The sequence below is a fragment of the Oncorhynchus masou genome, chromosome 1 (assembly GCF_036934945.1).
Source record: "Oncorhynchus masou masou isolate Uvic2021 chromosome 1, UVic_Omas_1.1, whole genome shotgun sequence".
Lineage (NCBI taxonomy): Eukaryota > Metazoa > Chordata > Actinopteri > Salmoniformes > Salmonidae > Oncorhynchus > Oncorhynchus masou.
In genome coordinates, this window is record NC_088212.1 from 5,014,132 (window position 1) to 5,039,899 (window position 25,768).

General features: G+C 42.8%; 1 protein-coding gene across 1 annotated transcript; it reads right to left on the reverse strand.

The window, feature by feature from the left end:
• Positions 1–8,037: 8,037 nt before the first annotated feature.
• Positions 8,038–24,254, reverse strand: LOC135509925 (epigen-like). The gene is made up of 5 exons (XM_064930775.1): positions 23,790–24,254; positions 13,779–13,928; positions 13,270–13,390; positions 11,678–11,836; positions 8,038–10,114 (listed from the first exon to the last, which is right to left on the reverse strand). Exons 1-5 carry the CDS (start codon positions 23,815–23,817, stop codon positions 10,057–10,059), a joined length of 516 nt encoding a protein of 171 aa, XP_064786847.1. The 5' UTR covers positions 23,818–24,254; the 3' UTR covers positions 8,038–10,056.
• Positions 24,255–25,768: the final 1,514 nt, after the last annotated feature.

The window sequence follows — 25,768 nt, forward strand, 5'->3', positions numbered from 1 at the left end:
GTAATGTGTCTGTGTAATGTGTCTCTGTAATGTGTCTCTGTAATGTGTCTCTGTAATGTGTCTCTGTCTCTGTAATGTGTCTCTGTAATGTGTCTCTGTAATGTATCTCTGTAATGTGTCTCTGTAATGTATCTCTGTAATGTGTCTCTGTAATGTAACTCTGTAATGTGTCTCTGTCTCTGTAATGTGTCTCTGTAATGTGTCTCTGTAATGTAACTCTGTAATGTGTCTCTGTCTCTGTAATGTGTCTCTGTAATGTGTCTCTGTAATGTGTCTTTGTCTCTGTAATGTGTCTCTGTAATGTGTCTCTGTAATGTATCTCTGTAATGTGTCTCTGTAATGTATCTCTGTAATGTGTCTCTGTAATGTAACTCTGTAATGTGTCTCTGTCTCTGTAATGTGTCTCTGTAATGTGTCTCTGTAATGTGTCTCTGTAATGTGTCTCTGTAATGTATCTCTGTAATGTGTCTGTATCTCTGTAATGTGTCTCTGTAATGTATCTCTGTAATGTGTCTCTGTAATGTGTCTCTGTAATGTGTCTCTGTAATGTGTCTCTGTAATGAGTCTCTGTAATGTGTCTCTATAATGTGTCTCTGTAATGTGTCTCTGTCTCTGTAATGTGTCTCTGTAATGTGTCTCTGTCTCTGTAATGTGTCTCTGTCTCTGTAATGTAACTCTGTAATGTGTCTCTGTCTCTGTAATGTGTCTCTGTAATGTGTCTCTGTAATGTGTCTCTGTAATGTGTCTCTGTAATGTGTCTCTGTAATGTGTCTCTGTAATGTGTCTCTGTAATGTATCTCTGTAATGTGTCTGTATCTCTGTAATGTGTCTCTGTAATGTGTCTCTGTAATGTGTCTCTGTAATGTGTCTCTGTAATGAGTCTCTGTAATGAGTCTCTGTAATGAGTCTCTGTAATGAGTCTCTGTAATGTGTCTCTGTAATGTGTCTGTGTCTCTGTAATGTGTCTCTGTAATGTGTCTCTGTAATGAGTCTCTGTAATGAGTCTCTGTAATGAGTCTCTGTAATGTGTCTCTGTAATGTGTCTGTGTCTCTGTAATGTGTCTCTGTAATGTGTCTCTATGTCATTTTATATGTATTTATGTCAACAATGGAAATATATCCACAACTTTATCATGTGATCCCAGTCACTTGAAACATGTTTTTGTGTGTGTGTTTATTTTTTTACTGACAAAGAAAATGAATCAGTCAATCCAAACTACAGTGGTCATTTGATTTGATTAGGATCTCTTTTAGTCCCCATTAGAACTAATCTTCCAAGAGTCCTTAAACAGTAAAATACAATTCGTAATACAAACATAACACATAGATGGTGGACAATCTATTCCTAGTATTTACTGAATGTCTGTGTCTCACCAATTGAATACCGTTGTGAATAGAACTCGTCCGTTTTAAATTATGTATATTAGTAAAATGTATATTAGTAAAATAAGCATGTTTTTTTTTCTTCAATTATCTTGTCGATTGATGACCAACCAAGAACACTGCGCATGACTGCAACAGTAGAACCATATCTCCACCTTAAAACAACCCATGACTGCAACAAATAGAACCATATCTCCACCTTAAAACAACCCATGACCTCAACAGGAGAACCATATCTCCACCTTAAAACAACCCATGACTGCAACAAGTAGAACCATATCTCCACCTTAAAACAACCCATGACTGCAACAGGAGAACCATATCTCCACCTTAAAACAACCCATGACCTCAACAGGAGAACCATATCTCCACCTTAAAACAACACATGACTGCAACAGTAGAACCATACCTCCACCTTAAAACAACCCATGACTGCAACAAGTAGAACCATATCTCCACCTTAAAACAACCCATGACTGCAACAGGAGAACCATATCTCCACCTTAAAACAACCCATGACTGCAACAAGTAGAACCATATCTCCACCTTAAAACAACCCATGACTGCAACAGGAGAACCACATCTCCACCTTAAAACAACCCATGACTGCAACAGGAGAACCACATCTCCACCTTAAAACAACCCATGACTGCAACAAGTAGAACCATATCTCCACCTTAAAACAACCCATGACCTCAACAAGTAGAACCACATCTCCACCTTAAAACAACCCATGACCTCAACAAGTAGAACCATATCTCCACCTTAAAACAACCCATGACTGCAACAGGAGAACCACATCTCCACCTTAAAACAACCCATGACTGCAACAAGAAGAACTTTATCTCCACCTTAAAACAACCCATGACTGCAACAGTAGAACCACATCTTCACCTTAAAACAACCCATGACTGCAACAGTACAACCATATCTCCACCTTAAAACAACCCATGACTGCAACTTGGGAACCACATCTCCACCTTAAAACAACCCATGACTGCAACAAATAGAACCACATCTCCACCTTAAAACAACCCATGACTGCAACAAATAGAACCACATCTCCACCTTAAAACAACCCATGACTGCAACAAATAGAACCACATCTCCACCTTAAAACAACCCATGACTGCAACAGTAGAACCATATTTCCACCTTAAAACAACCCATGACTGCAACAAATAGAACCACATCTCCACCTTAAAACAACCCATGACTGCAACAGGAGAACCATATCTCCACCTTAAAACAACCCATGACTGCAACAGTAGAACCATATCTCCACCTTAAAACAACCCATGACTGCAACTTGGGAACCACATCTCCACCTTAAAACAACCCATGACTGCAACAAGTAGAACCATATCTCCACCTTAAAACAACCCATGACTGCAACAGGAGAACCATATCTCCACCTTAAAACAACCCATGACTGCAACAGGAGAACCACATCTCCACCTTAAAACAACCCATGACTGCAACAGGAGAACCACATCTCCACCTTAAAACAACCCATGACTGCAACAAGTAGAACCATATCTCCACCTTAAAACAACCCATGACCTCAACAAGTAGAACCACATCTCCACCTTAAAACAACCCATGACCTCAACAAGTAGAACCATATCTCCACCTTAAAACAACCCATGACTGCAACAGGAGAACCACATCTCCACCTTAAAACAACCCATGACTGCAACAAGAAGAACTTTATCTCCACCTTAAAACAACCCATGACTGCAACAGTAGAACCACATCTTCACCTTAAAACAACCCATGACTGCAACAGTACAACCATATCTCCACCTTAAAACAACCCATGACTGCAACTTGGGAACCACATCTCCACCTTAAAACAACCCATGACTGCAACAAATAGAACCACATCTCCACCTTAAAACAACCCATGACTGCAACAAATAGAACCACATCTCCACCTTAAAACAACCCATGACTGCAACAAATAGAACCACATCTCCACCTTAAAACAACCCATGACTGCAACAGTAGAACCATATTTCCACCTTAAAACAACCCATGACTGCAACAAATAGAACCACATCTCCACCTTAAAACAACCCATGACTGCAACAGGAGAACCATATCTCCACCTTAAAACAACCCATGACTGCAACAGTAGAACCATATCTCCACCTTAAAACAACCCATGACTGCAACTTGGGAACCACATCTCCACCTTAAAACAACCCATGACTGCAACAAGTAGAACCATATCTCCACCTTAAAACAACCCATGACTGCAACAGGAGAACCATATCTCCACCTTAAAACAACCCATGACTGCAACAGGAGAACCACATCTCCACCTTAAAACAACCCATGACTGCAACAGGAGAACCACATCTCCACCTTAAAACAACCCATGACTGCAACAAGTAGAACCATATCTCCACCTTAAAACAACCCATGACCTCAACAAGTAGAACCACATCTCCACCTTAAAACAACCCATGACCTCAACAAGTAGAACCATATCTCCACCTTAAAACAACCCATGACTGCAACTTGGGAGCCACATCTCCACCTTAAAACAACCCATGACCTCAACAAGTAGAACCACATCTCCACCTTAAAACAACCCATGACTGCAACAGTACAACCATATCTCCACCTTAAAACAACCCATGACTGCAACTTGGGAACCACATCTCCACCTTAAAACAACCCATGGCTGCAACAAATAGAACCACATCTCCACCTTAAAACAACCCATGACTGCAACAAATAGAACCACATCTCCACCTTAAAACAACCCATGACTGCAACAAATAGAACCACATCTCCACCTTAAAACAACCCATGACTGCAACAGTAGAACCATATTTCCACCTTAAAACAACCCATGACTGCAACAAATAGAACCACATCTCCACCTTAAAACAACCCATGACTGCAACAGGAGAACCATATCTCCACCTTAAAACAACCCATGACTGCAACAGTAGAACCATATCTCCACCTTAAAACAACCCATGACTGCAACTTGGGAACCACATCTCCACCTTAAAACAACCCATGACTGCAACAAGTAGAACCACATCTCCAACTTAAAACAACCCATGACCTCAACAGGAGAACCACATCTCCACCTTAAAACAACCCATGACCTCAACAGGAGAACCATATCTCCACCTTAAAACAATCCATGACCTCAACAAGTAGAACCATATCTCCACCTTAAAACAACCCATGACTGCAACAGGAGAACCATATCTCCACCTTAAAACAACCCATGACTGCAACAGTAGAACCATATCTCCACCTTAAAACAACCCATGACTGCAACTTGGGAACCACATCTCCACCTTAAAACAACCCATGACTGCAACAAGTAGAACCATATCTCCACCTTAAAACAACCCATGACTGCAACAGGAGAACCATATCTCCACCTTAAAACAACCCATGACTGCAACAGGAGAACCACATCTCCACCTTAAAACAACCCATGACTGCAACAGGAGAACCACATCTCCACCTTAAAACAACCCATGACTGCAACAAGTAGAACCATATCTCCACCTTAAAACAACCCATGACCTCAACAAGTAGAACCACATCTCCACCTTAAAACAACCCATGACCTCAACAAGTAGAACCATATCTCCACCTTAAAACAACCCATGACTGCAACTTGGGAGCCACATCTCCACCTTAAAACAACCCATGACCTCAACAAGTAGAACCACATCTCCACCTTAAAACAACCCATGACTGCAACAGTACAACCATATCTCCACCTTAAAACAACCCATGACTGCAACTTGGGAACCACATCTCCACCTTAAAACAACCCATGGCTGCAACAAATAGAACCACATCTCCACCTTAAAACAACCCATGACTGCAACAAATAGAACCACATCTCCACCTTAAAACAACCCATGACTGCAACAAATAGAACCACATCTCCACCTTAAAACAACCCATGACTGCAACAGTAGAACCATATTTCCACCTTAAAACAACCCATGACTGCAACAAATAGAACCACATCTCCACCTTAAAACAACCCATGACTGCAACAGGAGAACCATATCTCCACCTTAAAACAACCCATGACTGCAACAGTAGAACCATATCTCCACCTTAAAACAACCCATGACTGCAACTTGGGAACCACATCTCCACCTTAAAACAACCCATGACTGCAACAAGTAGAACCACATCTCCAACTTAAAACAACCCATGACCTCAACAGGAGAACCACATCTCCACCTTAAAACAACCCATGACCTCAACAGGAGAACCATATCTCCACCTTAAAACAATCCATGACCTCAACAAGTAGAACCATATCTCCACCTTAAAACAACCCATGACTGCAACAGGAGAACCACATCTCCACCTTAAAACAACCCATGACTGCAACAAGTAGAACCACATCTCCACCTTAAAACAACCCATGACTGCAACAGGAGAACCACATCTCCACCTTAAAACAACCCATGACTGCAACAGGAGAACCACATCTCCACCTTAAAACAACCCATGACTGCAACAAGAAGAACTTTATCTCCACCTTAAAACAACCCATGACTGCAACAAGAAGAGCCCATCTCCACCTTAAAACAACCCATGACTGCAACAGTAGAACCACATCTCCACCTTAAAACAACCCATGACTGCAACAGTAAAACCATATCTCCACCTTAAAACAACCCATGACTGCAACAAGTAGAACCACATCTCCAACTTAAAACAACCCATGACTGAAACTTGGGAACCACATCTCCACCTTAAAACAACCCATGACCTCAACAGGAGAACCATATCTCCACCTTAAAACAACCCATGACCTCAACAGGAGAACCATATCTCCACCTTAAAACAACCCATGACCTCAACAGGAGAACCATATCTCCACCTTAAAACAACCCATGACCTCAACAGGAGAACCATATCTCCACCTTAAAACAACCCATGACTGCAACAGTAGAACCATATATCCACCTTAAAACAACCCATGACTGCAACAGTAGAACCATATCTCCACCTTAAAACAACCCATGACTGCAACAGGAGAACCATATCTCCACCTTAAAACAACCCATGACTGCAACAGGAGAACCACATCTCCACCTTAAAACAACCCATGACTGCAACAAATAGAACCACATCTCCACCTTAAAACAACCCATGACTGCAACAGTAGAACCATATTTCCACCTTAAAACAACCCATGACTGCAACAAATAGAACCACATCTCCACCTTAAAACAACCCATGACTGCAACAGGAGAACCATATCTCCACCTTAAAACAACCCATGACTGCAACAGTAGAACCATATCTCCACCTTAAAACAACCCATGACTGCAACTTGGGAACCACATCTCCACCTTAAAACAACCCATGACTGCAACAAGTAGAACCACATCTCCAACTTAAAACAACCCATGACCTCAACAGGAGAACCACATCTCCACCTTAAAACAACCCATGACCTCAACAGGAGAACCATATCTCCACCTTAAAACAATCCATGACCTCAACAAGTAGAACCATATCTCCACCTTAAAACAACCCATGACTGCAACAGGAGAACCATATCTCCACCTTAAAACAACCCATGACTGCAACAGTAGAACCATATCTCCACCTTAAAACAACCCATGACTGCAACTTGGGAACCACATCTCCACCTTAAAACAACCCATGACTGCAACAAGTAGAACCATATCTCCACCTTAAAACAACCCATGACTGCAACAGGAGAACCATATCTCCACCTTAAAACAACCCATGACTGCAACAGGAGAACCACATCTCCACCTTAAAACAACCCATGACTGCAACAGGAGAACCACATCTCCACCTTAAAACAACCCATGACTGCAACAAGTAGAACCATATCTCCACCTTAAAACAACCCATGACCTCAACAAGTAGAACCACATCTCCACCTTAAAACAACCCATGACCTCAACAAGTAGAACCATATCTCCACCTTAAAACAACCCATGACTGCAACTTGGGAGCCACATCTCCACCTTAAAACAACCCATGACCTCAACAAGTAGAACCACATCTCCACCTTAAAACAACCCATGACTGCAACAGTACAACCATATCTCCACCTTAAAACAACCCATGACTGCAACTTGGGAACCACATCTCCACCTTAAAACAACCCATGGCTGCAACAAATAGAACCACATCTCCACCTTAAAACAACCCATGACTGCAACAAATAGAACCACATCTCCACCTTAAAACAACCCATGACTGCAACAAATAGAACCACATCTCCACCTTAAAACAACCCATGACTGCAACAGTAGAACCATATTTCCACCTTAAAACAACCCATGACTGCAACAAATAGAACCACATCTCCACCTTAAAACAACCCATGACTGCAACAGGAGAACCATATCTCCACCTTAAAACAACCCATGACTGCAACAGTAGAACCATATCTCCACCTTAAAACAACCCATGACTGCAACTTGGGAACCACATCTCCACCTTAAAACAACCCATGACTGCAACAAGTAGAACCACATCTCCAACTTAAAACAACCCATGACCTCAACAGGAGAACCACATCTCCACCTTAAAACAACCCATGACCTCAACAGGAGAACCATATCTCCACCTTAAAACAATCCATGACCTCAACAAGTAGAACCATATCTCCACCTTAAAACAACCCATGACTGCAACAGGAGAACCACATCTCCACCTTAAAACAACCCATGACTGCAACAAGTAGAACCACATCTCCACCTTAAAACAACCCATGACTGCAACAGGAGAACCACATCTCCACCTTAAAACAACCCATGACTGCAACAGGAGAACCACATCTCCACCTTAAAACAACCCATGACTGCAACAAGAAGAACTTTATCTCCACCTTAAAACAACCCATGACTGCAACAAGAAGAGCCCATCTCCACCTTAAAACAACCCATGACTGCAACAGTAGAACCACATCTCCACCTTAAAACAACCCATGACTGCAACAGTAAAACCATATCTCCACCTTAAAACAACCCATGACTGCAACAAGTAGAACCACATCTCCAACTTAAAACAACCCATGACTGAAACTTGGGAACCACATCTCCACCTTAAAACAACCCATGACCTCAACAGGAGAACCATATCTCCACCTTAAAACAACCCATGACCTCAACAGGAGAACCATATCTCCACCTTAAAACAACCCATGACCTCAACAGGAGAACCATATCTCCACCTTAAAACAACCCATGACCTCAACAGGAGAACCATATCTCCACCTTAAAACAACCCATGACTGCAACAGTAGAACCATATATCCACCTTAAAACAACCCATGACTGCAACAGTAGAACCATATCTCCACCTTAAAACAACCCATGACTGCAACAGGAGAACCATATCTCCACCTTAAAACAACCCATGACTGCAACAGGAGAACCACATCTCCACCTTAAAACAACCCATGACTGCAACAGGAGAACCATATCTCCACCTTAAAACAACCCATGACCTCAACAGTAGAACCACATCTCCACCTTAATAAAACCATTCTTGCTGCTTTGTTCTCTGCATTCTGCCATTTGATGAATGGAAAGAGACAGCTGTTACAAAAACACCAAAATGTTGAACGACTTTCTGAGATTGTCAAGCCTCTGATCCTGGGTAAACCTTTCTGTTTGTCGAGTTTTACACAATTTTCGTTTTCAACACCACAATCGACTTGGATATTGAAGCGCACAAAGCCGGTAGTCTTTCTTTATTGGTTGTGTGGTGCGTTGGCACAGAAACCTGTTGGTGGAAAATCAGCTGCATATATTTCATAGTATAAATATGGCATCAGAATGTTGAAAATCAGATCCCCCCCCAACTGATCGTTTTCTGCAGACGGCTCTGTGACGTAGGCCTAATGAAACAGGCAGGGAGAGTGAGCGCGTGGTGTTCGGGAAACCCTCAACCCTCTGGCTCATAGCCCTGCGTTGCGTTGCAACGATGAATGCATGCTTAAGTGGCAACGTCGATATCCCCATTTATAAACAGAGGGTCGTTATTGTTATTTTGTCGTCGTAAATTCTATGAGGTGGGTGGGTGAGGTGGGGGGGGCAAATCTTTTTACGGTACAAGGGGAGGGTCATGTGAAGAAAAAAAATATTTTGCATATTTTTCGAGGGACAACAGGCGCATGTTAGCGTATAAACGGGGCGGTAGATTATATATATATATATCTTATATAGGGAATATGGTGCCATTTTGTACCATCCTGACTGATAGTGTCCCTGCTGTTTTAGGAATATTTTCAAATCGGTTGTAAATTCTGATACCTGGTGGTTTAAATGAGGTAACGTGTAGACCTGCCCGTACAATAGTGATGTTGACTCCTTTATGAAAATCAATCTTCAGACAATAGTGATCGGATTTGAAAGACATTTGTTACACACACAACAAAAATAAACACATTAAATACATTTACACATAAAAAAAAAAAAATTATAACTTATTTTAGATATATCAATAAATAGCCTCAATTTGATATGATATGGGAAGACATTGTGGTCAATATATGGTTATGGAATTGTTTGGGACAGCAAAACAAGACGAGGTTGCTGGTGGTGGTGATGATGATGGTAATTATGATGCTGATGAAGATGATGATGATGATGGTGGAGATGATGAAGACGGAGCTCAAACAGAGTTCTCCGAGCCACCGTAGGTCTTGTAGAGAAGGGGCTGTTTTTCACACCTAGAATGAGAGAGAGAGAGAGAGAGAGAGAGAGAAAAGGAGGTCGAGACAGAACATTTAAAGTGAGACAAACGATAGAAATCCCAGTATTACATCTTACACATATTTTAATGGTTGGGACTAAATGTAGTGTTCTGTGTGGAGTTTTGTTTCTGCAATAACGATGTTTCCAAAAGACAGTTCTGTCTCAACTTGCTCTGCTTCTATGTCCTCATATTGTCTAGAAGAGACATGCCTCTCTGATTAAAGGAAGGAATTATGTCTGCTCTATTCATTATACTTCTATGTCCTCATATTGTCTAGAAGAGACGTGCCTCTCTGATTAAAGGAAGGAATTATGTCTGCTCTATTCATTATACTTCTATGTCCTCATATTGTCTAGAAGAGACGTGCCTCTCTGATTAAAGGAAGGAATTATGTCTGCTCTATTCATTATACTTCTATGTCCTCATATTGTCTAGAAGAGACGTGCCTCTCTGATTAAAGGAAGGAATTATGTCTGCTCTATTCATTATACTTCTATGTCCTCATATTGTCTAGAAGAGACGTGCCTCTCTGATTAAAGGAAGGAATTATGTCTGCTCTATTCATTATACTTCTAATATAATAAAATATAAAACTTCTATGTCCTCATATTGTCTAGAAGAGACATGCCTCTCTGATTAAAGGAAGGAATTATGTCTGCTCTATTCATTATACTTCTATGTCCTCATATTGTCTAGAAGAGACGTGCCTCTCTGATTAAAGGAAGGAATTATGTCTGCTCTATTCATTATACTTCTATGTCCTCATATTGTCTAGAAGATACGTGCTTCTCTGATTAAAGGAAGGAATTATGTCTGCTCTATTCATTATACTTCTATGTTCTCATATTGTCTAGAAGAGACGTGCCTCTCTGATTAAAGGAAGGAATTATGTCTGCTCTATTCATTATACTTCTATGTTCTCTATGTCAGGGTTGTCATGCACATCATTATTATTATTATTATTTGTGTAATTATTATGACCACATTGACCGTAGGGGGTTGATGTGATGTACAGAGTAATATTGACCGTAGGGGGTTGATGTGATGTATAGAGTTATATTGACCATAGGGGGTTGATGTGATGTACAGAGTTATATTGACCATAGGGGGTTGATGTGATGTACAGAGTTATATTGACCATAGGGGGTTGATGTGATGTACAGAGTCATATTGACCATAGGGGGTTGATGTGATGTACAGAGTCGATGTGAAGGGGTTACGAGGTAATTGAGGTAGATATGTAGAGCTATAGGTTGGGGATAAAGTGACTAGGCAACAGAATAGATAAACAGCAGCGTATGTGATGAGTCAAAAGACTGGGAAAAGCGTCAGACAGATCAACAGACATTATAATTCTATATCAGACAGATCAACAGACATGATGCCTAATTCTATATCAGACAGATCACCAGACATTATAATTCTATATCAGACAGATCAACAGACATGATGCCTAATTCTATATCAGACAGATCACCAGTGTGTGTGTATGTGTATGTGTATGTGTGTGTGTGTGTTTTTACTGTGTGTTGCTTACCTTCTCTTGATGCAGCAGTAGAGACCGACAGCGAGGCAGCACACTAACATGGCCACGCCCACGCAGATGGCAATCACCTCCTCTGTTGTGGCTGACTTGTACAGTGTCGCCTGGTGGACCAACAGACCACAGCGAGCGCCGCTATAGGAAGCATCACACCTACAGAGAGAGAGAGAGAGAGAGAGAGTTGACGAGCTCAATTAGTTTGAAGTAAGTGTGTGTGTGTGTGTGTGTGTGTGTGTGTGTGTGTGTGTGTGTGTGTGTGTGTGTGTGTGTGTGTGTGTGTGTGAACCAAGGTTGTTTATGGTGTATGGTGCTACTCTACAGTAACTAATATCCACGTCCAGTAACTAGTATCCACCTCCAGTAACTAGTATCCACCTCCAGTAACTAGTATCTACCTCCAGTAACTAGTATCTACTTCCAGTAACTAGTATCCACCTCCAGTAACTAGTATCCACCTCCAGTAACTAGTATCCACCTCCAGTAACTAGTATCTACCTCCAGTAACTAGTATCTACCTCCAGTAACTAGTATCCACCTCCAGTAACTAGTATTCTCTCCCTCCAGTAACTAGTATCTACCTCCAGTAACTAGTATCTACCTCCAGTAACTAGTATAGACCTCCAGTAACTAGCATTTACCTCCAGTAACTAGTATCCACCTCCAGTAACTAGTATCTTCCTCCAGTAACTAGTATCTACCTCCAGTAACTAGTATCTACCTCCTGTAACTAGTATCTACCTCCTGTAACTAGTATCTACCTCCAGTAACTAGTATCTACCTCCAGTAACTAGTATAGACCTCCAGTAACTAGTATAGACCTCCAGTAACTAGCATCTACCTCCAATAACTAGTATCTACCTCCAGTAACTAGTATCTACCTCCAGTAACTAGTATAGACCTCCAGTAACTAGTATAGACCTCCAGTAACTAGCATCTACCTCCAGTAACTAGCATCTACCTCCAGTAACTAGTATCTACCTCCGTCAGTGGCGGTCGGTGCCGTTTTAAGATGAGGGAGGATGATTTTTTTGTTTAAATATCAAATTGCCTTATTTCTATTACATCATATTGGATGACTGTCGTCCTTATTCCATTTACCCAGTTTAATGTAACAGCGAGGCTCACATTTTTCCCTTTTACCTATCATGAGGTTGCTACAACCTAGCCTACGAATGAACGTTTACAACGTAGAAGCACCTTGTACACTCTTGCTTGCATCAAGCGGACCATTAGTCAAACAAGAGTTTCTATTGGACAAATTCAGGTATGTTTAAGAAAAGTTTTTCAACAGAATCGGCGGAATGAAAACACCTCTGAGCACACGCGCAAAACACAGTTCACTTTCATAGCAGCCACGTTGTATTCCTTCTCGCATCTATGCACTCTCCTCCTCCTCTCACCTTTTGCCTTTTCTCTTATGGACTTCAATGCACGACACGTCAACTGTATGTGATGTATAGTTTGATCTGAAAATGGGCACTTTTTAAAAATGTAATTTTTATTTGTATGAAATTCACTGAGGAGGATGGTCCTCCCTTTCCTCCTCTGATGAGCCTCCACTGGTGTGTGTGTGTGTGTGGTCTTACATGCAGGCAGGGGTATCGCTGTCAGGGGGGTACATGCACTGTCCGTTCAGGCAGTAGTCAGAATCCCTATGTTTACAGGATCTTGACATCCGCAGAACACGACGTTCCTCCATGTCACTACCTGCAAATCCATCCATCAGATCTTTACTAAAGAATAACAACAACACAAACGGGTCATGTAGCAGCTTCAATCTAAAGCCCTTAACCCTTCCATTCGGTCTATCCAAGGTGGGGTGTGGGGCGTAGCCAGGAGGAAGTGAAACAGGTATCTGAATCCTGAACGTACCGGAAGGCTCTCGATTGTTGTGATGGGTAAAACTCTGTAGTACATGCACAAGTGTATGTAAAAAAAACTAAATGCTGTCCTTCCAGTTTGTTCAGGATTAGAATACCTGTTTTTCTTTTCTCCCAGAAAGCACCTGTTCCCCCAACCTTTAAACTCACACCTTCTTCCCCATGCCGTTTGGAGCATTAAGACACACAATAGCTGTTTCTCTCCTATAAATCACCGTTTACAGGCAGCGTGGAGATTTTGGGTTCTGCAAGATCCGGGCTGAGTGTCCATTGTGTTGGTTGAAGTTTGTCTGAATGTTTTGCTGACTGAATCCCTGTGGAGAGGAGGAGGAGGAGGAGGAGCACTGCAACCAGAGTGGTGGAGTCTGTGGGACGGGAAGAAAGGAGATTAATGAAGGGGTTTCCTCACACCTTTAACTGCTCTCCTTCTACACCAACACAATTACACTGCTCTAAAGTTCTAAAAGAATCTAATTGCCAGACTTCTTATTCGGGTACTTCCTGATCTGCCCGGTGAAAGCCAGCACCTGTCAGATTAGTGATGCGGCTTGACACTTGCTAGGTGAGATGAAAAGTTGCTTTAAATCATGTTATTTTTAACTAGGCAAGTCAGTTAAGAACAAATTCGTATTTACAATGACAGCCTACCAGGGAACAGGTTAACTGCCTTGTTCAGGGACAGAACAACAGATCTTTTACCTTGTTAGCTCAGGGATTTCAGTTACCTTTCAGTTACTGGCTCAACGCTCTAACCACTAGGCTACCTGCCTCTAACCACTAGGCTACCTGCCTCTAACCACTAGGCTACCTGCCTCTAACCACTAGGCTACCTGCCTCTAACCACTAGGCTACCTGCCTCTAACCACTAGGCTACCTGCCACCCCAAGATCAGTGGTTAGGCTAGATGGAATGTTGCTTTAAAAAAAATGTAACATTGAAATGCACAGAACAAACACAGTCAAAAAGAGGGGACTATGTTAAATTAGTATGTTTATCCTGGCACAGGAGCTGTTCAAAATAGAGGAGCTGATCAAAATGGAGGAGCTGTTCAAAATGGAATCTAGGCTGTTCAAAATGGAAGGGCTGTTCAAAATGGAGGAGCTGATCAAAATGGAGGAGCTGTTCAAAATGGAGGAGCTGTTCAAAATGGAGGAGCTGTTCAAAATGGAGGAGCTGTTCAAAATGGAGGAGCTGATCAAAATGGAGGAGCTGTTCAAAATGGAGGAGCTGTTCAAAATGGAGGAGCTGATCAAAATGGAGGAGCTGATCAAAATGGAGGAGCTGTTCAAAATGGAGGAGCTGTTCAAAATGGAGGAGCTGTTCAAAATGGAGGAGCTGTTCAAAATGGAGGAGCTGTTCAAAATGGAGGAGCTGTTCAAAATGGGGGAGCTGTTCAAAATGGAGGAGCTGATCAAAATGGAGGAGCTGTTCAAAATGGAGGAGCTGTTCAAAATGGGGGAGCTGTTCAAAATGGAAGAACTGTTCAAAATGGTGGGAAAGTTCCAAAACTGTTGAAGAGCTGTATCGAGGACAACTGTATCCTAACAATACTGCAGTTCAGAGGAGCGGTTCAAAATGGAGGAGCTGTTCAAAATGGAATCTAGGCTGTTCAAAATGGAAGAGCTGTTCAAAATGGAAGGGCTGTTCAAAATGGAGGAGCTGTTCAAAATGGAGGAGCTGTTCAAAATGGAATCTAGGCTGTTCATAATGGGGGAGCTGTTCAAAATGGAATCTAGGCTGTTCATAATGGAAGAGCTGTTCAAAATGGAAGGGCTGTTCAAAATGGAGGAGCTGTTCAAAATGGAGGAGCTGTTCAAAATGGAATCTAGGCTGTTCATAATGGGGGAGCTGTTCAAAATGGAATCTAGGCTGTTCATAATGGGGGAGCTGTTCAAAATGGAATCTAGGCTGTTCATAATGGAGGAGCTGTTCAAAATGGAATCTAGGCTGTTCATAATGGGGGAGCTGTTCAAAATGGAATCTAGGCTGTTCAAAATGGAAGAGCTGTTCAAAATGGAAGGGCTGTTCAAAATGGAGGAGCTGTTCAAAATGGAGGAGCTGTTCAAAATGGAATCTAGGCTGTTCACAATGGAGGAGCTGTTCAAAATGGAGGAGCTGTTCAAAATGGAATCTAGGCTGTTCACAATGGGGGAGCTGTTCAAAATGGAGGAGCTGTTCAAAATGGAATCTAGGCTGTTCACAATGGAGGAGCTGTTCAAAATGGCCACCCCCACAGAGAAGCAAGCAGAACAGCCCACCTCAGCACCCAACAAAAATCTCGACATCACAGCAGAACAGACAAATGAAGAACCCCAAGCCCAGCAGCTCTCATCCCCTCTGAGCACCCCCCCTGTCAGCCACCCTGATAGCCCTTCTGACAACCCCCCCACACCCACTGAGGACAAACACAAGACACAGATTGTACTACTTATGGACTCAAATGGGAAATATATAGAAGAAAAAAACCTTTTTCCCAAACACAGTGTGTCTAAACTCTGGTGTCCAAACACCCAGAGCGCCATAGACCTTCTGTCTGAGGCCAAACTAGGCTCACCCAGCCACATAATAATACACACAGGCACAAACGACCTGAGGGCCCAGCAGGAAAGAGTGGCCACAGCACTGAAGGGAGTGATCGAAAAGGCTTCTTCTACTTTCCCCAAAGCACAAGTGGTTATCTCCACCCTGCTACCACGAAAAGACTTCCACCCTGCCACAATACAGCGGGTAAACGCAAGTATTTCCCGTGACTGTGCCTCAAAACCAAACGTTTTCCTGGCCCACCACTCCACCCTGGACTTGAACAGCCTCTATGACCAGGTCCACCTCTACAAGGCAGCAGTGCCCATCTTTGCCCGAACTCTAAAGGACATCGCTCTCAAACGTATCCCCAACACTTCACACAGGAGCAACAGATCAATAGACACCCCACCCAGACCAGCGAGACACCCTCCCAGACCTGCAGGACCCCCCTGGACCTACACATAGAGGACCCACGCCAAGAGGAATTACATCCAGACCACCGCACACCCAGACACATCCACACCCCTACCCCAACCAATCAACACCCCCACGTCAATCATGCCCACACCCCATTTAGGCCCCCTCAGATCAGACCCATGCCACTCCTGCCCACCACATGCACCCCACCCCCGCAAAGAGGGCCTCAACATGGAAGCCACACATACGCCCAGGTAGTGAGCGGGCAAACAGTCCCAACCCCCACTCTCACACTCGCCCAAGCCAATGGCATGTACCAGATGCTCAGCAGGCTCTGCTCACACTTACTGGCCTGAGGCCAAACCACGACCAACAACATTGGACACTTTATGGAACAAAAAGCCCTTACTATTTCATCCTGGAATATCCAAGGCCTGAGGTCATCTGCCTTTGGCCTGAAGAGCAGAAACCCGGACTTCACCAAAGAAATCGGTAATACAGACATTGTCATCCTGCAAGAAACCTGGTATAGAGGAGACAGACCCACTGGTTGCCCACTAGGTTACAGAGAGCTGGTAGTCCCATCCACCAAACTACCAGGTGTAAAACAGGGAAGGGACTCGGGGGGTATGCTAATTTGGTATAGAGCAGACCTAACTCACTCCATTAAATTAATCAAAACAGGAACATTCTACATTTGGCTAGAAATTCAAAAGGAAATTATCCTAACAGAGAAAAATGTCCTCCTGTGTGCTACCTATATCCCCCCACTAGAATCCCCATATTTTAATGAAGACAGCTTCTCCATCCTGGAGGGGGAAATCAATCATTTCCAGGCCCAGGGACATGTACTAGTCTGTGGTGACCTAAATGCCAGAACCGGACAAGAACCTGACACCCTCAGCACACAGGGGGACAAACACCTGCCTGGAGGTGACAGCATTCCCTCCCCCGTATGCCCCCCTAGGCACAACTATGACAACATAACCAACAAAAACGGGTCACAACTCCTGCAGCTCTGTCGCACGCTGGGTTTGTACATAGTCAATGGTAGGCTTCGAGGGGACTCCTATGGTAGGTACACCTATAGCTCATCTCTTGGCAGTAGTACTGTAGACTACTTTATCACTGACCTCAACCCAGAGTCTCTCAGAGCGTTCACAGTCAGCCCACTGACACCCCTATCAGACCACAGCAAAATCACAGTCTACCTAAACAGAGCAATACTCAATCATGAGGCATCAAAGCCAAAGGAACTGAGTAACATTAAGAAATGCTATAGATGGAAGGAATGCAGTTTGGAAACCTACCAAAAAACAATTAGGCAACAACAAATTCAATCCCTTTTAGACAATTTCCTGGGTAAAACGTTCCACTGTAATAGTGAAGGTGTAAACTTGGCAGTAGAAAATCTTAACAGTATATTTGACCTCTCAGCTTCCCTATCAAATCTAAAAATCTCAAATAGAAAACCGAAGAAAATTAACAACAATGACAAATGGTTTGATGAAGAATGCAAAATTCTAAGAAACAAATTGAGAAACCTGTCCAACCAAAAACATAGAGACCCGGAAAACCTGAGTCTACGCCTTCACTATGGTGAATCACTAAAACAATACAGAAATACACTACGGAAAAAGAAGGAACAGCATGTCAGAAATCAGCTCAATGTAATTGAAGAATCCATAGACTCTAACCACTTCTGGGAAAATTGGAAAACACTAAACAAACAACAACACGAAGAATTATCTATCCAAAATGGAGATGTATGGGTAAACCACTTCTCCAATCTTTTTGGCTCTATAACAAAGAATAAAGAGCAAAAACATATACATGATCAAATACAGATCTTAGAATCAACTATTAAAGACTACCAGAACCCACTGGATTCTCCAATAACATTGAATGAGTTACAGGACAAAATAAAAACCCTCCAACCCAAAAAGGCCTGTGGTGTTGATGGTATCCTCAATGAAATGATCAAATATACAGACAACAAATTCCAATTGGCTATACTAAAACTCTTTAACATCATCCTTAGCTCTGGCATCTTCCCCAATATTTGGAACCAAGGACTGATCACCCCAATCCACAAAAATGGAGACAAATTTGACCCCAATAACTACCGTGGAATATGCGTCAACAGTAACCTTGGGAAAATCCTCTGCATTATCATTAACAGCAGACTCGTACACTTCCTCAATGAAAACAATGTACTGAGCAAATGTCAAATTGGCTTTTTACCAAATTACCGTACAACAGACCATGTATTCACCCTGCACACCCTAATTGACAACCAAACAAACCAAAACAAAGGCAAAGTCTTCTCATGCTTTGTTGATTTCAAAAAAGCCTTCGACTCAATTTGGCATGAGGGTCTGCTATACAAACTGATGGAAAGTGGTGTTGGGGGTAAAACATACGACATCATAAAATCCATGTACACAAACAACAAGTGTGCGGTTAAAATTGGCAAAAAACACACACATTTCTTCACACAGGGTCGTGGGGTTAGACAGGGATGCAGCTTAAGCCCCACCCTCTTCAACATATATATCAACGAACTGGCGCGGGCACTAGAAAAGTCTGCAGCACCCGGCCTCACCCTACTAGAATCTGAAGTCAAATGTCTGCTGTTTGCTGATGATCTGGTGCTTCTGTCACCAACCAAGGAGGGCCTACAGCAGCACCTAGATCTTATGCACAGATTCTGTCAGACCTGGGCCCTGACAGTAAATCTCAGTAAGACCAAAATAATGGTGTTCCAAAAAAGGTCCAGTCACCAGGACCACAAATACAAATTCCATCTAGACACTGTTGCCCTAGAGCACACAAAAAACTATACATACCTTGGCCTAAACATCAGCGCCACAGGTAACTTCCACAAAGCTGTGAACGATCTGAGAGACAAGGCAAGAAGGGCATTCTATGCCATCAAAAGGAACATAAATTTCAACATACCAATTAGGATTTGGCTAAAAATACTTGAATCAGTCATAGAGCCCATTGCCCTTTATGGTTGTGAGGTCTGGGGTCCGCTCACCAACCAAGACTTCACAAAATGGGACAAACACCAAATTGAGACTCTGCACGCAGAATTCTGCAAAAATATCCTCAGTGTACAACGTAGAACACCAAATAATGCATGCAGAGCAGAATTAGGCCGATACCCACTAATTATCAAAATCCAGAAAAGAGCAGTTAAATTCTATAACCACCTAAAAGGAAGCGATTCCCAAACCTTCCACAACAAAGCCATCACCTACAGAGAGATGAACCTGGAGAAGAGTCCCCTAAGCAAGCTGGTCCTGGGGCTCTGTTCACAAACACACCCTACAGAGCCCCATGACAGCAGCACAATTAGACCCAACCAAATCATGAGAAAAACAAAAAGATAATTACTTGACACATTGGAAAGAATTAACAAAAAAACAGAGCAAACTAGAATGCTATTTGGCCCTACACAGAGAGTACACAGCGGCAGAATACCTGACCACTGTGACTGACCCAAAATTAAGGAAAGCTTTGACTATGTACAGACTCAGCGAGCATAGCCTTGCTATTGAGAAAGGCCGCCGTAGGCAGACATGGCTCTCAAGAGAAGACAGGCTATGTGCTCACTGCCCACAAAATGAGGTGGAAACTGAGCTGCACTTCCTAACCTCCTGCCCAATGTATGACCATATTAGAGAGACATATTTCCCTCAGATTACACAGATCCACAAAGAATTCGAAAACAAATCCAATTTTGAAAAACTCCCATATCTACTGGGTGAAATTCCACAGTGTGCCATCAGAGCAGCAAGATTTGTGACCTGTTGCCACGAGAAAAGGGCAACCAGTGAAGAACACGCACCATTGTAAATACAACACATATCTATGCTTATTTATTTTATCTTGTGTCCTTTACCATTTGCACATTGTAAAAACACTGTATATATATATAATATGACATTTGTAATGTCTTTATTGTTTTGAAACTTCTGTATGTGTGATGTCTACTGTTAATTTTTATTGTTTATTTCACTTTATATATTATATACCTTAATTGCTTTGGCAATGTTAACACATGTTTCCCATGCCAATAAAGCCCCTTGAATTGAATTGAATTGAAATTGAATTGAGAGACAGAGAGAGAGAGGGAGAGGGAGAGAGACAGAGAGAGATTACACATTACTTGACACCCAGCGTCATCAGCGCCATAAATACTATAGAAAAAATACTTTAAAGTACCTCTTAAGTATATCTTTTTGGAGGTATTTGTACTTTACTATTTATATTTGTTGACAACTTTTACTTTACAACATTCTAAAGTACTTGTTACATTTGGAATGCTGAGCAGGACAGGAAAATGGTCGAATTCTTTCACTTGTCAAGAGACCATCCCTGGTCATCCCTTCTGCCTCTGATCTGGAGGACTCACTAAACAGAGAACATCCCTGGTCTTCAACCACCTCTGATCTGGAGGACTCACTAAACAGAGAACATCCCTGGTCTTCAACCACCTCTGATCTGGAGGACTCACTAAACAGAGAACATCCCTGGTCATCCCTTCTGCCTCTGATCTGGAGGACTCACTAAACAGAGAACATCCCTGGTCTTCAACCACCTCTGATCTGGAGGACTCACTAAACAGAGAACATCCCTGGTCTTCAACCACCTCTGATCTGGAGGACTCACTAAACAGAGAACATCCCTGGTCTTCAACCACCTCTGATCTGGAGGACTCACTAAACAGAGAACATCCCTGGTCATCCCTACTGCCTCTGATCTGGAGGACTCACTAAACAGAGAACATCCCTGGTCATCCCTTCTGCCTCTGATCTGGAGGACTCACTAAACAGAGAACATCCCTGGTCATCCCTTCTGCCTCTGATCTGGAGGACTCACTAAACAGAGAACATCCCTGGTCATCCCTTCTGCCTCTGATCTGGAGGACTCACTAAACAGAGAACATCCCTGGTCATCCCTTCTGCCTCTGATCTGGAGGACTCACTAAACAGAGAACATCCCTGGTCATCCCTTCTGCCTCTGATCTGGAGGACTCACTAAACAGAGAACATCCCTGGTCATCCCTTCTGCCTCTGATCTGGAGGACTCACTAAACAGAGAACATCCCTGGTCATCCCTTCTGCCTCTGATCTGGAGGACTCACTAAACAGAGAACATCCCTGGTCATCCCTTCTGCCTCTGATCTGGAGGACTCACTAAACAGAGAACATCCCTGGTCATCCCTTCTGCCTCTGATCTGGAGGACTCAGTAAACAGAGAACATCCCTGGTCATCCCTACTGCCTCTGATCTGGAGGACTCACTAAACAGAGAACATCCCTGGTCATCCCTACTGCCTCTGATCTGGAGGACTCACTAAACAGAGAACATCCCTGGTCATCCCTACTGCCTCTGATCTGGAGGACTCACTAAACAGAGATCATCCCTGGTCATCCCTACTGCCTCTGATCTGGAGGACTCACGAAACAGAGAACATCCCTGGTCATCCCTTCTGCCTCTGATCTGGAGGACTCACTAAACAGAGACCATCCCTGGTCATCCCTTCTGCCTCTGATCTGGAGGACTCACTAAACAGAGATCATCCCTGGTCATCCCTACTGCCTCTGATCTGGAGGACTCACGAAACAGAGAACATCCCTGGTCATCCCTTCTGCCTCTGATCTGGAGGACTCACTAAACAGAGACCATCCCTGGTCATCCCTTCTGCCTCTGATCTGGAGGACTCACTAAACAGAGAACATCCCTGGTCGTCCCTACTGCCTCTGATCTGGAGGACTCACTAAACAGAGAACATCCCTGGTCGTCCCTACTGCCTCTGATCTGGAGGACTCACTAAACAGAGAACATCCCTGGTCATCCCTACTGTCTCTGATCTGGAGGACTCGCTAAACACAAATACTTAGTTTGTAAATGATGTCTGAGTGTTGGAGTGTGCCCCTGGTTGTTAAAAAATAAATAACAATAATAAATAAGACAAATAATAATAATAATAATAATAAGGAAATATTGCCGTTTGCTGAATATAAAGAATTTGATGTATAGTATTTACTTATGACAATTTAGTACTTTTTTTCACCACTGTAACTTAAGTACATTTAAAACCAGATACTTCTAGACTTTTACTCAAGTAGTATTTTACTGGGTGACTTTCACTTTTACATTGAGACATTTTCTGTTAAAAAGGTATCTTTACTTTTACTCGAATATGACAATTGAGAACTTTTTCCAACTTTTGAGCGTCGTAACACGTTTATAACAAGGTCATAACCAGGTCATAACCAGGTCATAACCAGGTCATAACCATAACCAGGTCATAACCAGGTCATAACCAGGTCATAACCATGTCATAACCATGTCATAACCAGGTCATAACCAGGTCATAACCAGGTCATCACCAGGTCATCACCAGGTCATAACCAGGTCATAACCATAACCAGGTCATAACCATGTCATAACCAGGTCATAACAGCTGACCTAACTCTGTTATGACACATATATTAAGACCTGTTGTGAAATATATTGTTATTTTATGGCTGGTTGTGACACCTACATACGTGTGTCAAACCCCACAACACATCCCACACGAGGCAAAACATTCCCTGACACCCTCGCCCGTGTGTCAACAGTACGTTTATGTTATATACATATATGCTCTGTTTGCTGATGACTGGGATGAATGTAGGAGCAGAATTCAGGAGCAGGACAAGACACCCTCTTGGTTGACGGATGACTGATATAAGGACATGTACATGTACGGGATTGGCCTACGATTATGATGTCATAATGCTTCTCGACGGTGTCATAAAGTGGTACTTTCTTAGTCCAAGTAAAGCAGGGCACAGGAAGTGTCATAGTGCTTTAGAAAAAAAAAAAAAAAAAAAAAAAAAAAAAACCCCGTAAAGAATTCAGAACGTCAACAACAACAAAGGGATTTAAGAAACACACTTTCAACTGAAAGGAAACTTCATATCTGGGCAAAAACTGATATGAATAAATGTTGGGGGTTGACACTCTTTTATGTAGGTGTCCATAACGAGTCACAAAATAACGCAATATATATATATATATATATATATATATATATATATATATATATATATATATATATATCTCAACAGGCGTAAATATATGGGTCATGACAGCGTTATGATCATATTATGACAGGTTATGTCAGCTATTATGACATATTATGATATTGTTAAGTGTTACCAAATTATGTGTTAGGACCTGAATGACACACACAGACACACAGCCACACGGTTGCAGGATACTCACCCCTCACAGTCTGTTTTGGTCCTGACATCTTGTGCTTTTTCTAAGTGTGTTGTAGCCGTCCAGTGAACTCCAGCTCGTCTTCTCTTCAGGTGTGTGGATTTACAGTGAAAGTTCAGTCTGCTTTATGCCCTTTCAACACATCCCTGTCACAACTTGCACAACAAATGGCAGAACCAGAATTCTGAGGTAAAGAGTATCTTCTTCCGTGTCACTTCCTGTCCCATTGCCCTCGGTTACCTGCATGCAAAGGCAGAGGCCTCACCTCTTGGGCAGTTATTCAACAGGTATGCAGCCCGAGGAGGCAGGAGATGACACGCTATAATAAAAGCACACACACAGACAGACACACACTTACACACAGACACACACAATTACACACAGACACACACACACTTACACACAGACAGACACACAGACACACAGACACACACACTTACACACAGACACACAGACAAACACACAGACACACAGACACACACACTTACACAAAGACACACACACTTACACAAAGACACACACACTTACACACAGACAAACACACAGACACACAGACACACAGATGAAACGTGTGTGTTGTTGTCAGCCCACACAGGTCAAACATCCTCTGGAGTGTACAGCACTTAAAGAAGCCTCTCTCTCTCTCTCTCTCTCTCTCTCTCTCTCTCTCTCTCCTCTCTTTCTCTCTCTCTCTCCTCTCTTTCTCTCTCTCCTCTCTTTCTCTCTCCTCTCTTTCTCTCTCTCTCCTCTCTCTCTCTCCTCTCTTTCTCTCTCTCTCTCCTCTCTTTCTCTCTCTCTCTCCTCTCTTTCTCTCTCTCTCTTTCTCTCTCTCTCCTCCCTTTCTCTCTCTCTCTCCTCCCTTTCTCTCTCTCTCCCCCCTTTCTCTCTCTCTCATCTCTTTCTCTCTCCCATCTCTCTCCTCTATTTCTCTCTCTCTCCTCTCTTTCTCTTTCTCTCTCTCTCTCTCTCTCTCTCTCTCTCTCTCTCTCTCTCTCTCTCTCTCCTCTCTTTCTCTCTCTCTCCTCACCTTCTCTCTCTCTTTCTCTCTCTCTCCTCTTTCTCCCTCTCTCCTCTCTTTCTCTCTCTGTCTGTCTCCCTCTTTCTCTCTCTCTCTCGCCTCTCTTTCTCTCTCCCTGACTCTTTCTTGCTCTCTGTCTCCCTCTCTCCCCTCTTTCTCTCTCTCTCTCCTCTCGTTCTCTCTCCCTGACTCTCTCTCTCTGTCTCACTTTCTCCCCTCTTTCTCTCTCTCTCCTCTCTTTCTCTCTCTCTCCTCTTTCTCCCTCTCTCCTCTCTTTCTCTCTCTGTCTGTCTCCCTCTTTCTCTCTCTCTCTCGCCTCTCTTTCTCTCTCCCTGACTCTTTCTTGCTCTCTGTCTCCCTCTCTCCCCTCTTTCTCTCTCTCTCTCCTCTCGTTCTCTCTCCCTGCCTCTCTCTCTCTGTCTCCCTTTCTCCCCTCTTTCACTCTCTCTCTGCCTATCTGTCTCCCTGTTTTTCTCTCCCCGACTCTCTCTACCACTGACTCTTTCTCTATCCCCCTTTTCTCCCTAATTAATTAACATTTATACTTTAATAGTGATAAGTGTTGGCTCAGAGGTACAATTGTGGAAGTGTGGAGTTTGGCCAAACACTCACTTTTCCTCTGAATCTGAGCACACAGGTTCAGGGGAAGAGTGGATGTTTGTTCTTCCTGAGTCTTGGAACTCAGTGTTTTATGACAAGGAGGACAGGTTTGTCCTCCTTACTCAGGGTTTGTTTCGGTGACAAGTTCAAATTTGTTCGTAAGCAGAAGTTGCAGATCAGTCTGTCTCTCTGTAAAAAGAAAAAAAGAAGCAGTTGGAAGGAAGGAATCCCACGGACTCCGCTTTACAATCATAATAATAATATATCCCATTTAGCAGACGCTTTTGTCCAAAGCGACTTACAAGTCGGCAGGGGCCACTACTTTTACATATGGGTGGCCCCAGCGGGAATCGAACCCACGACG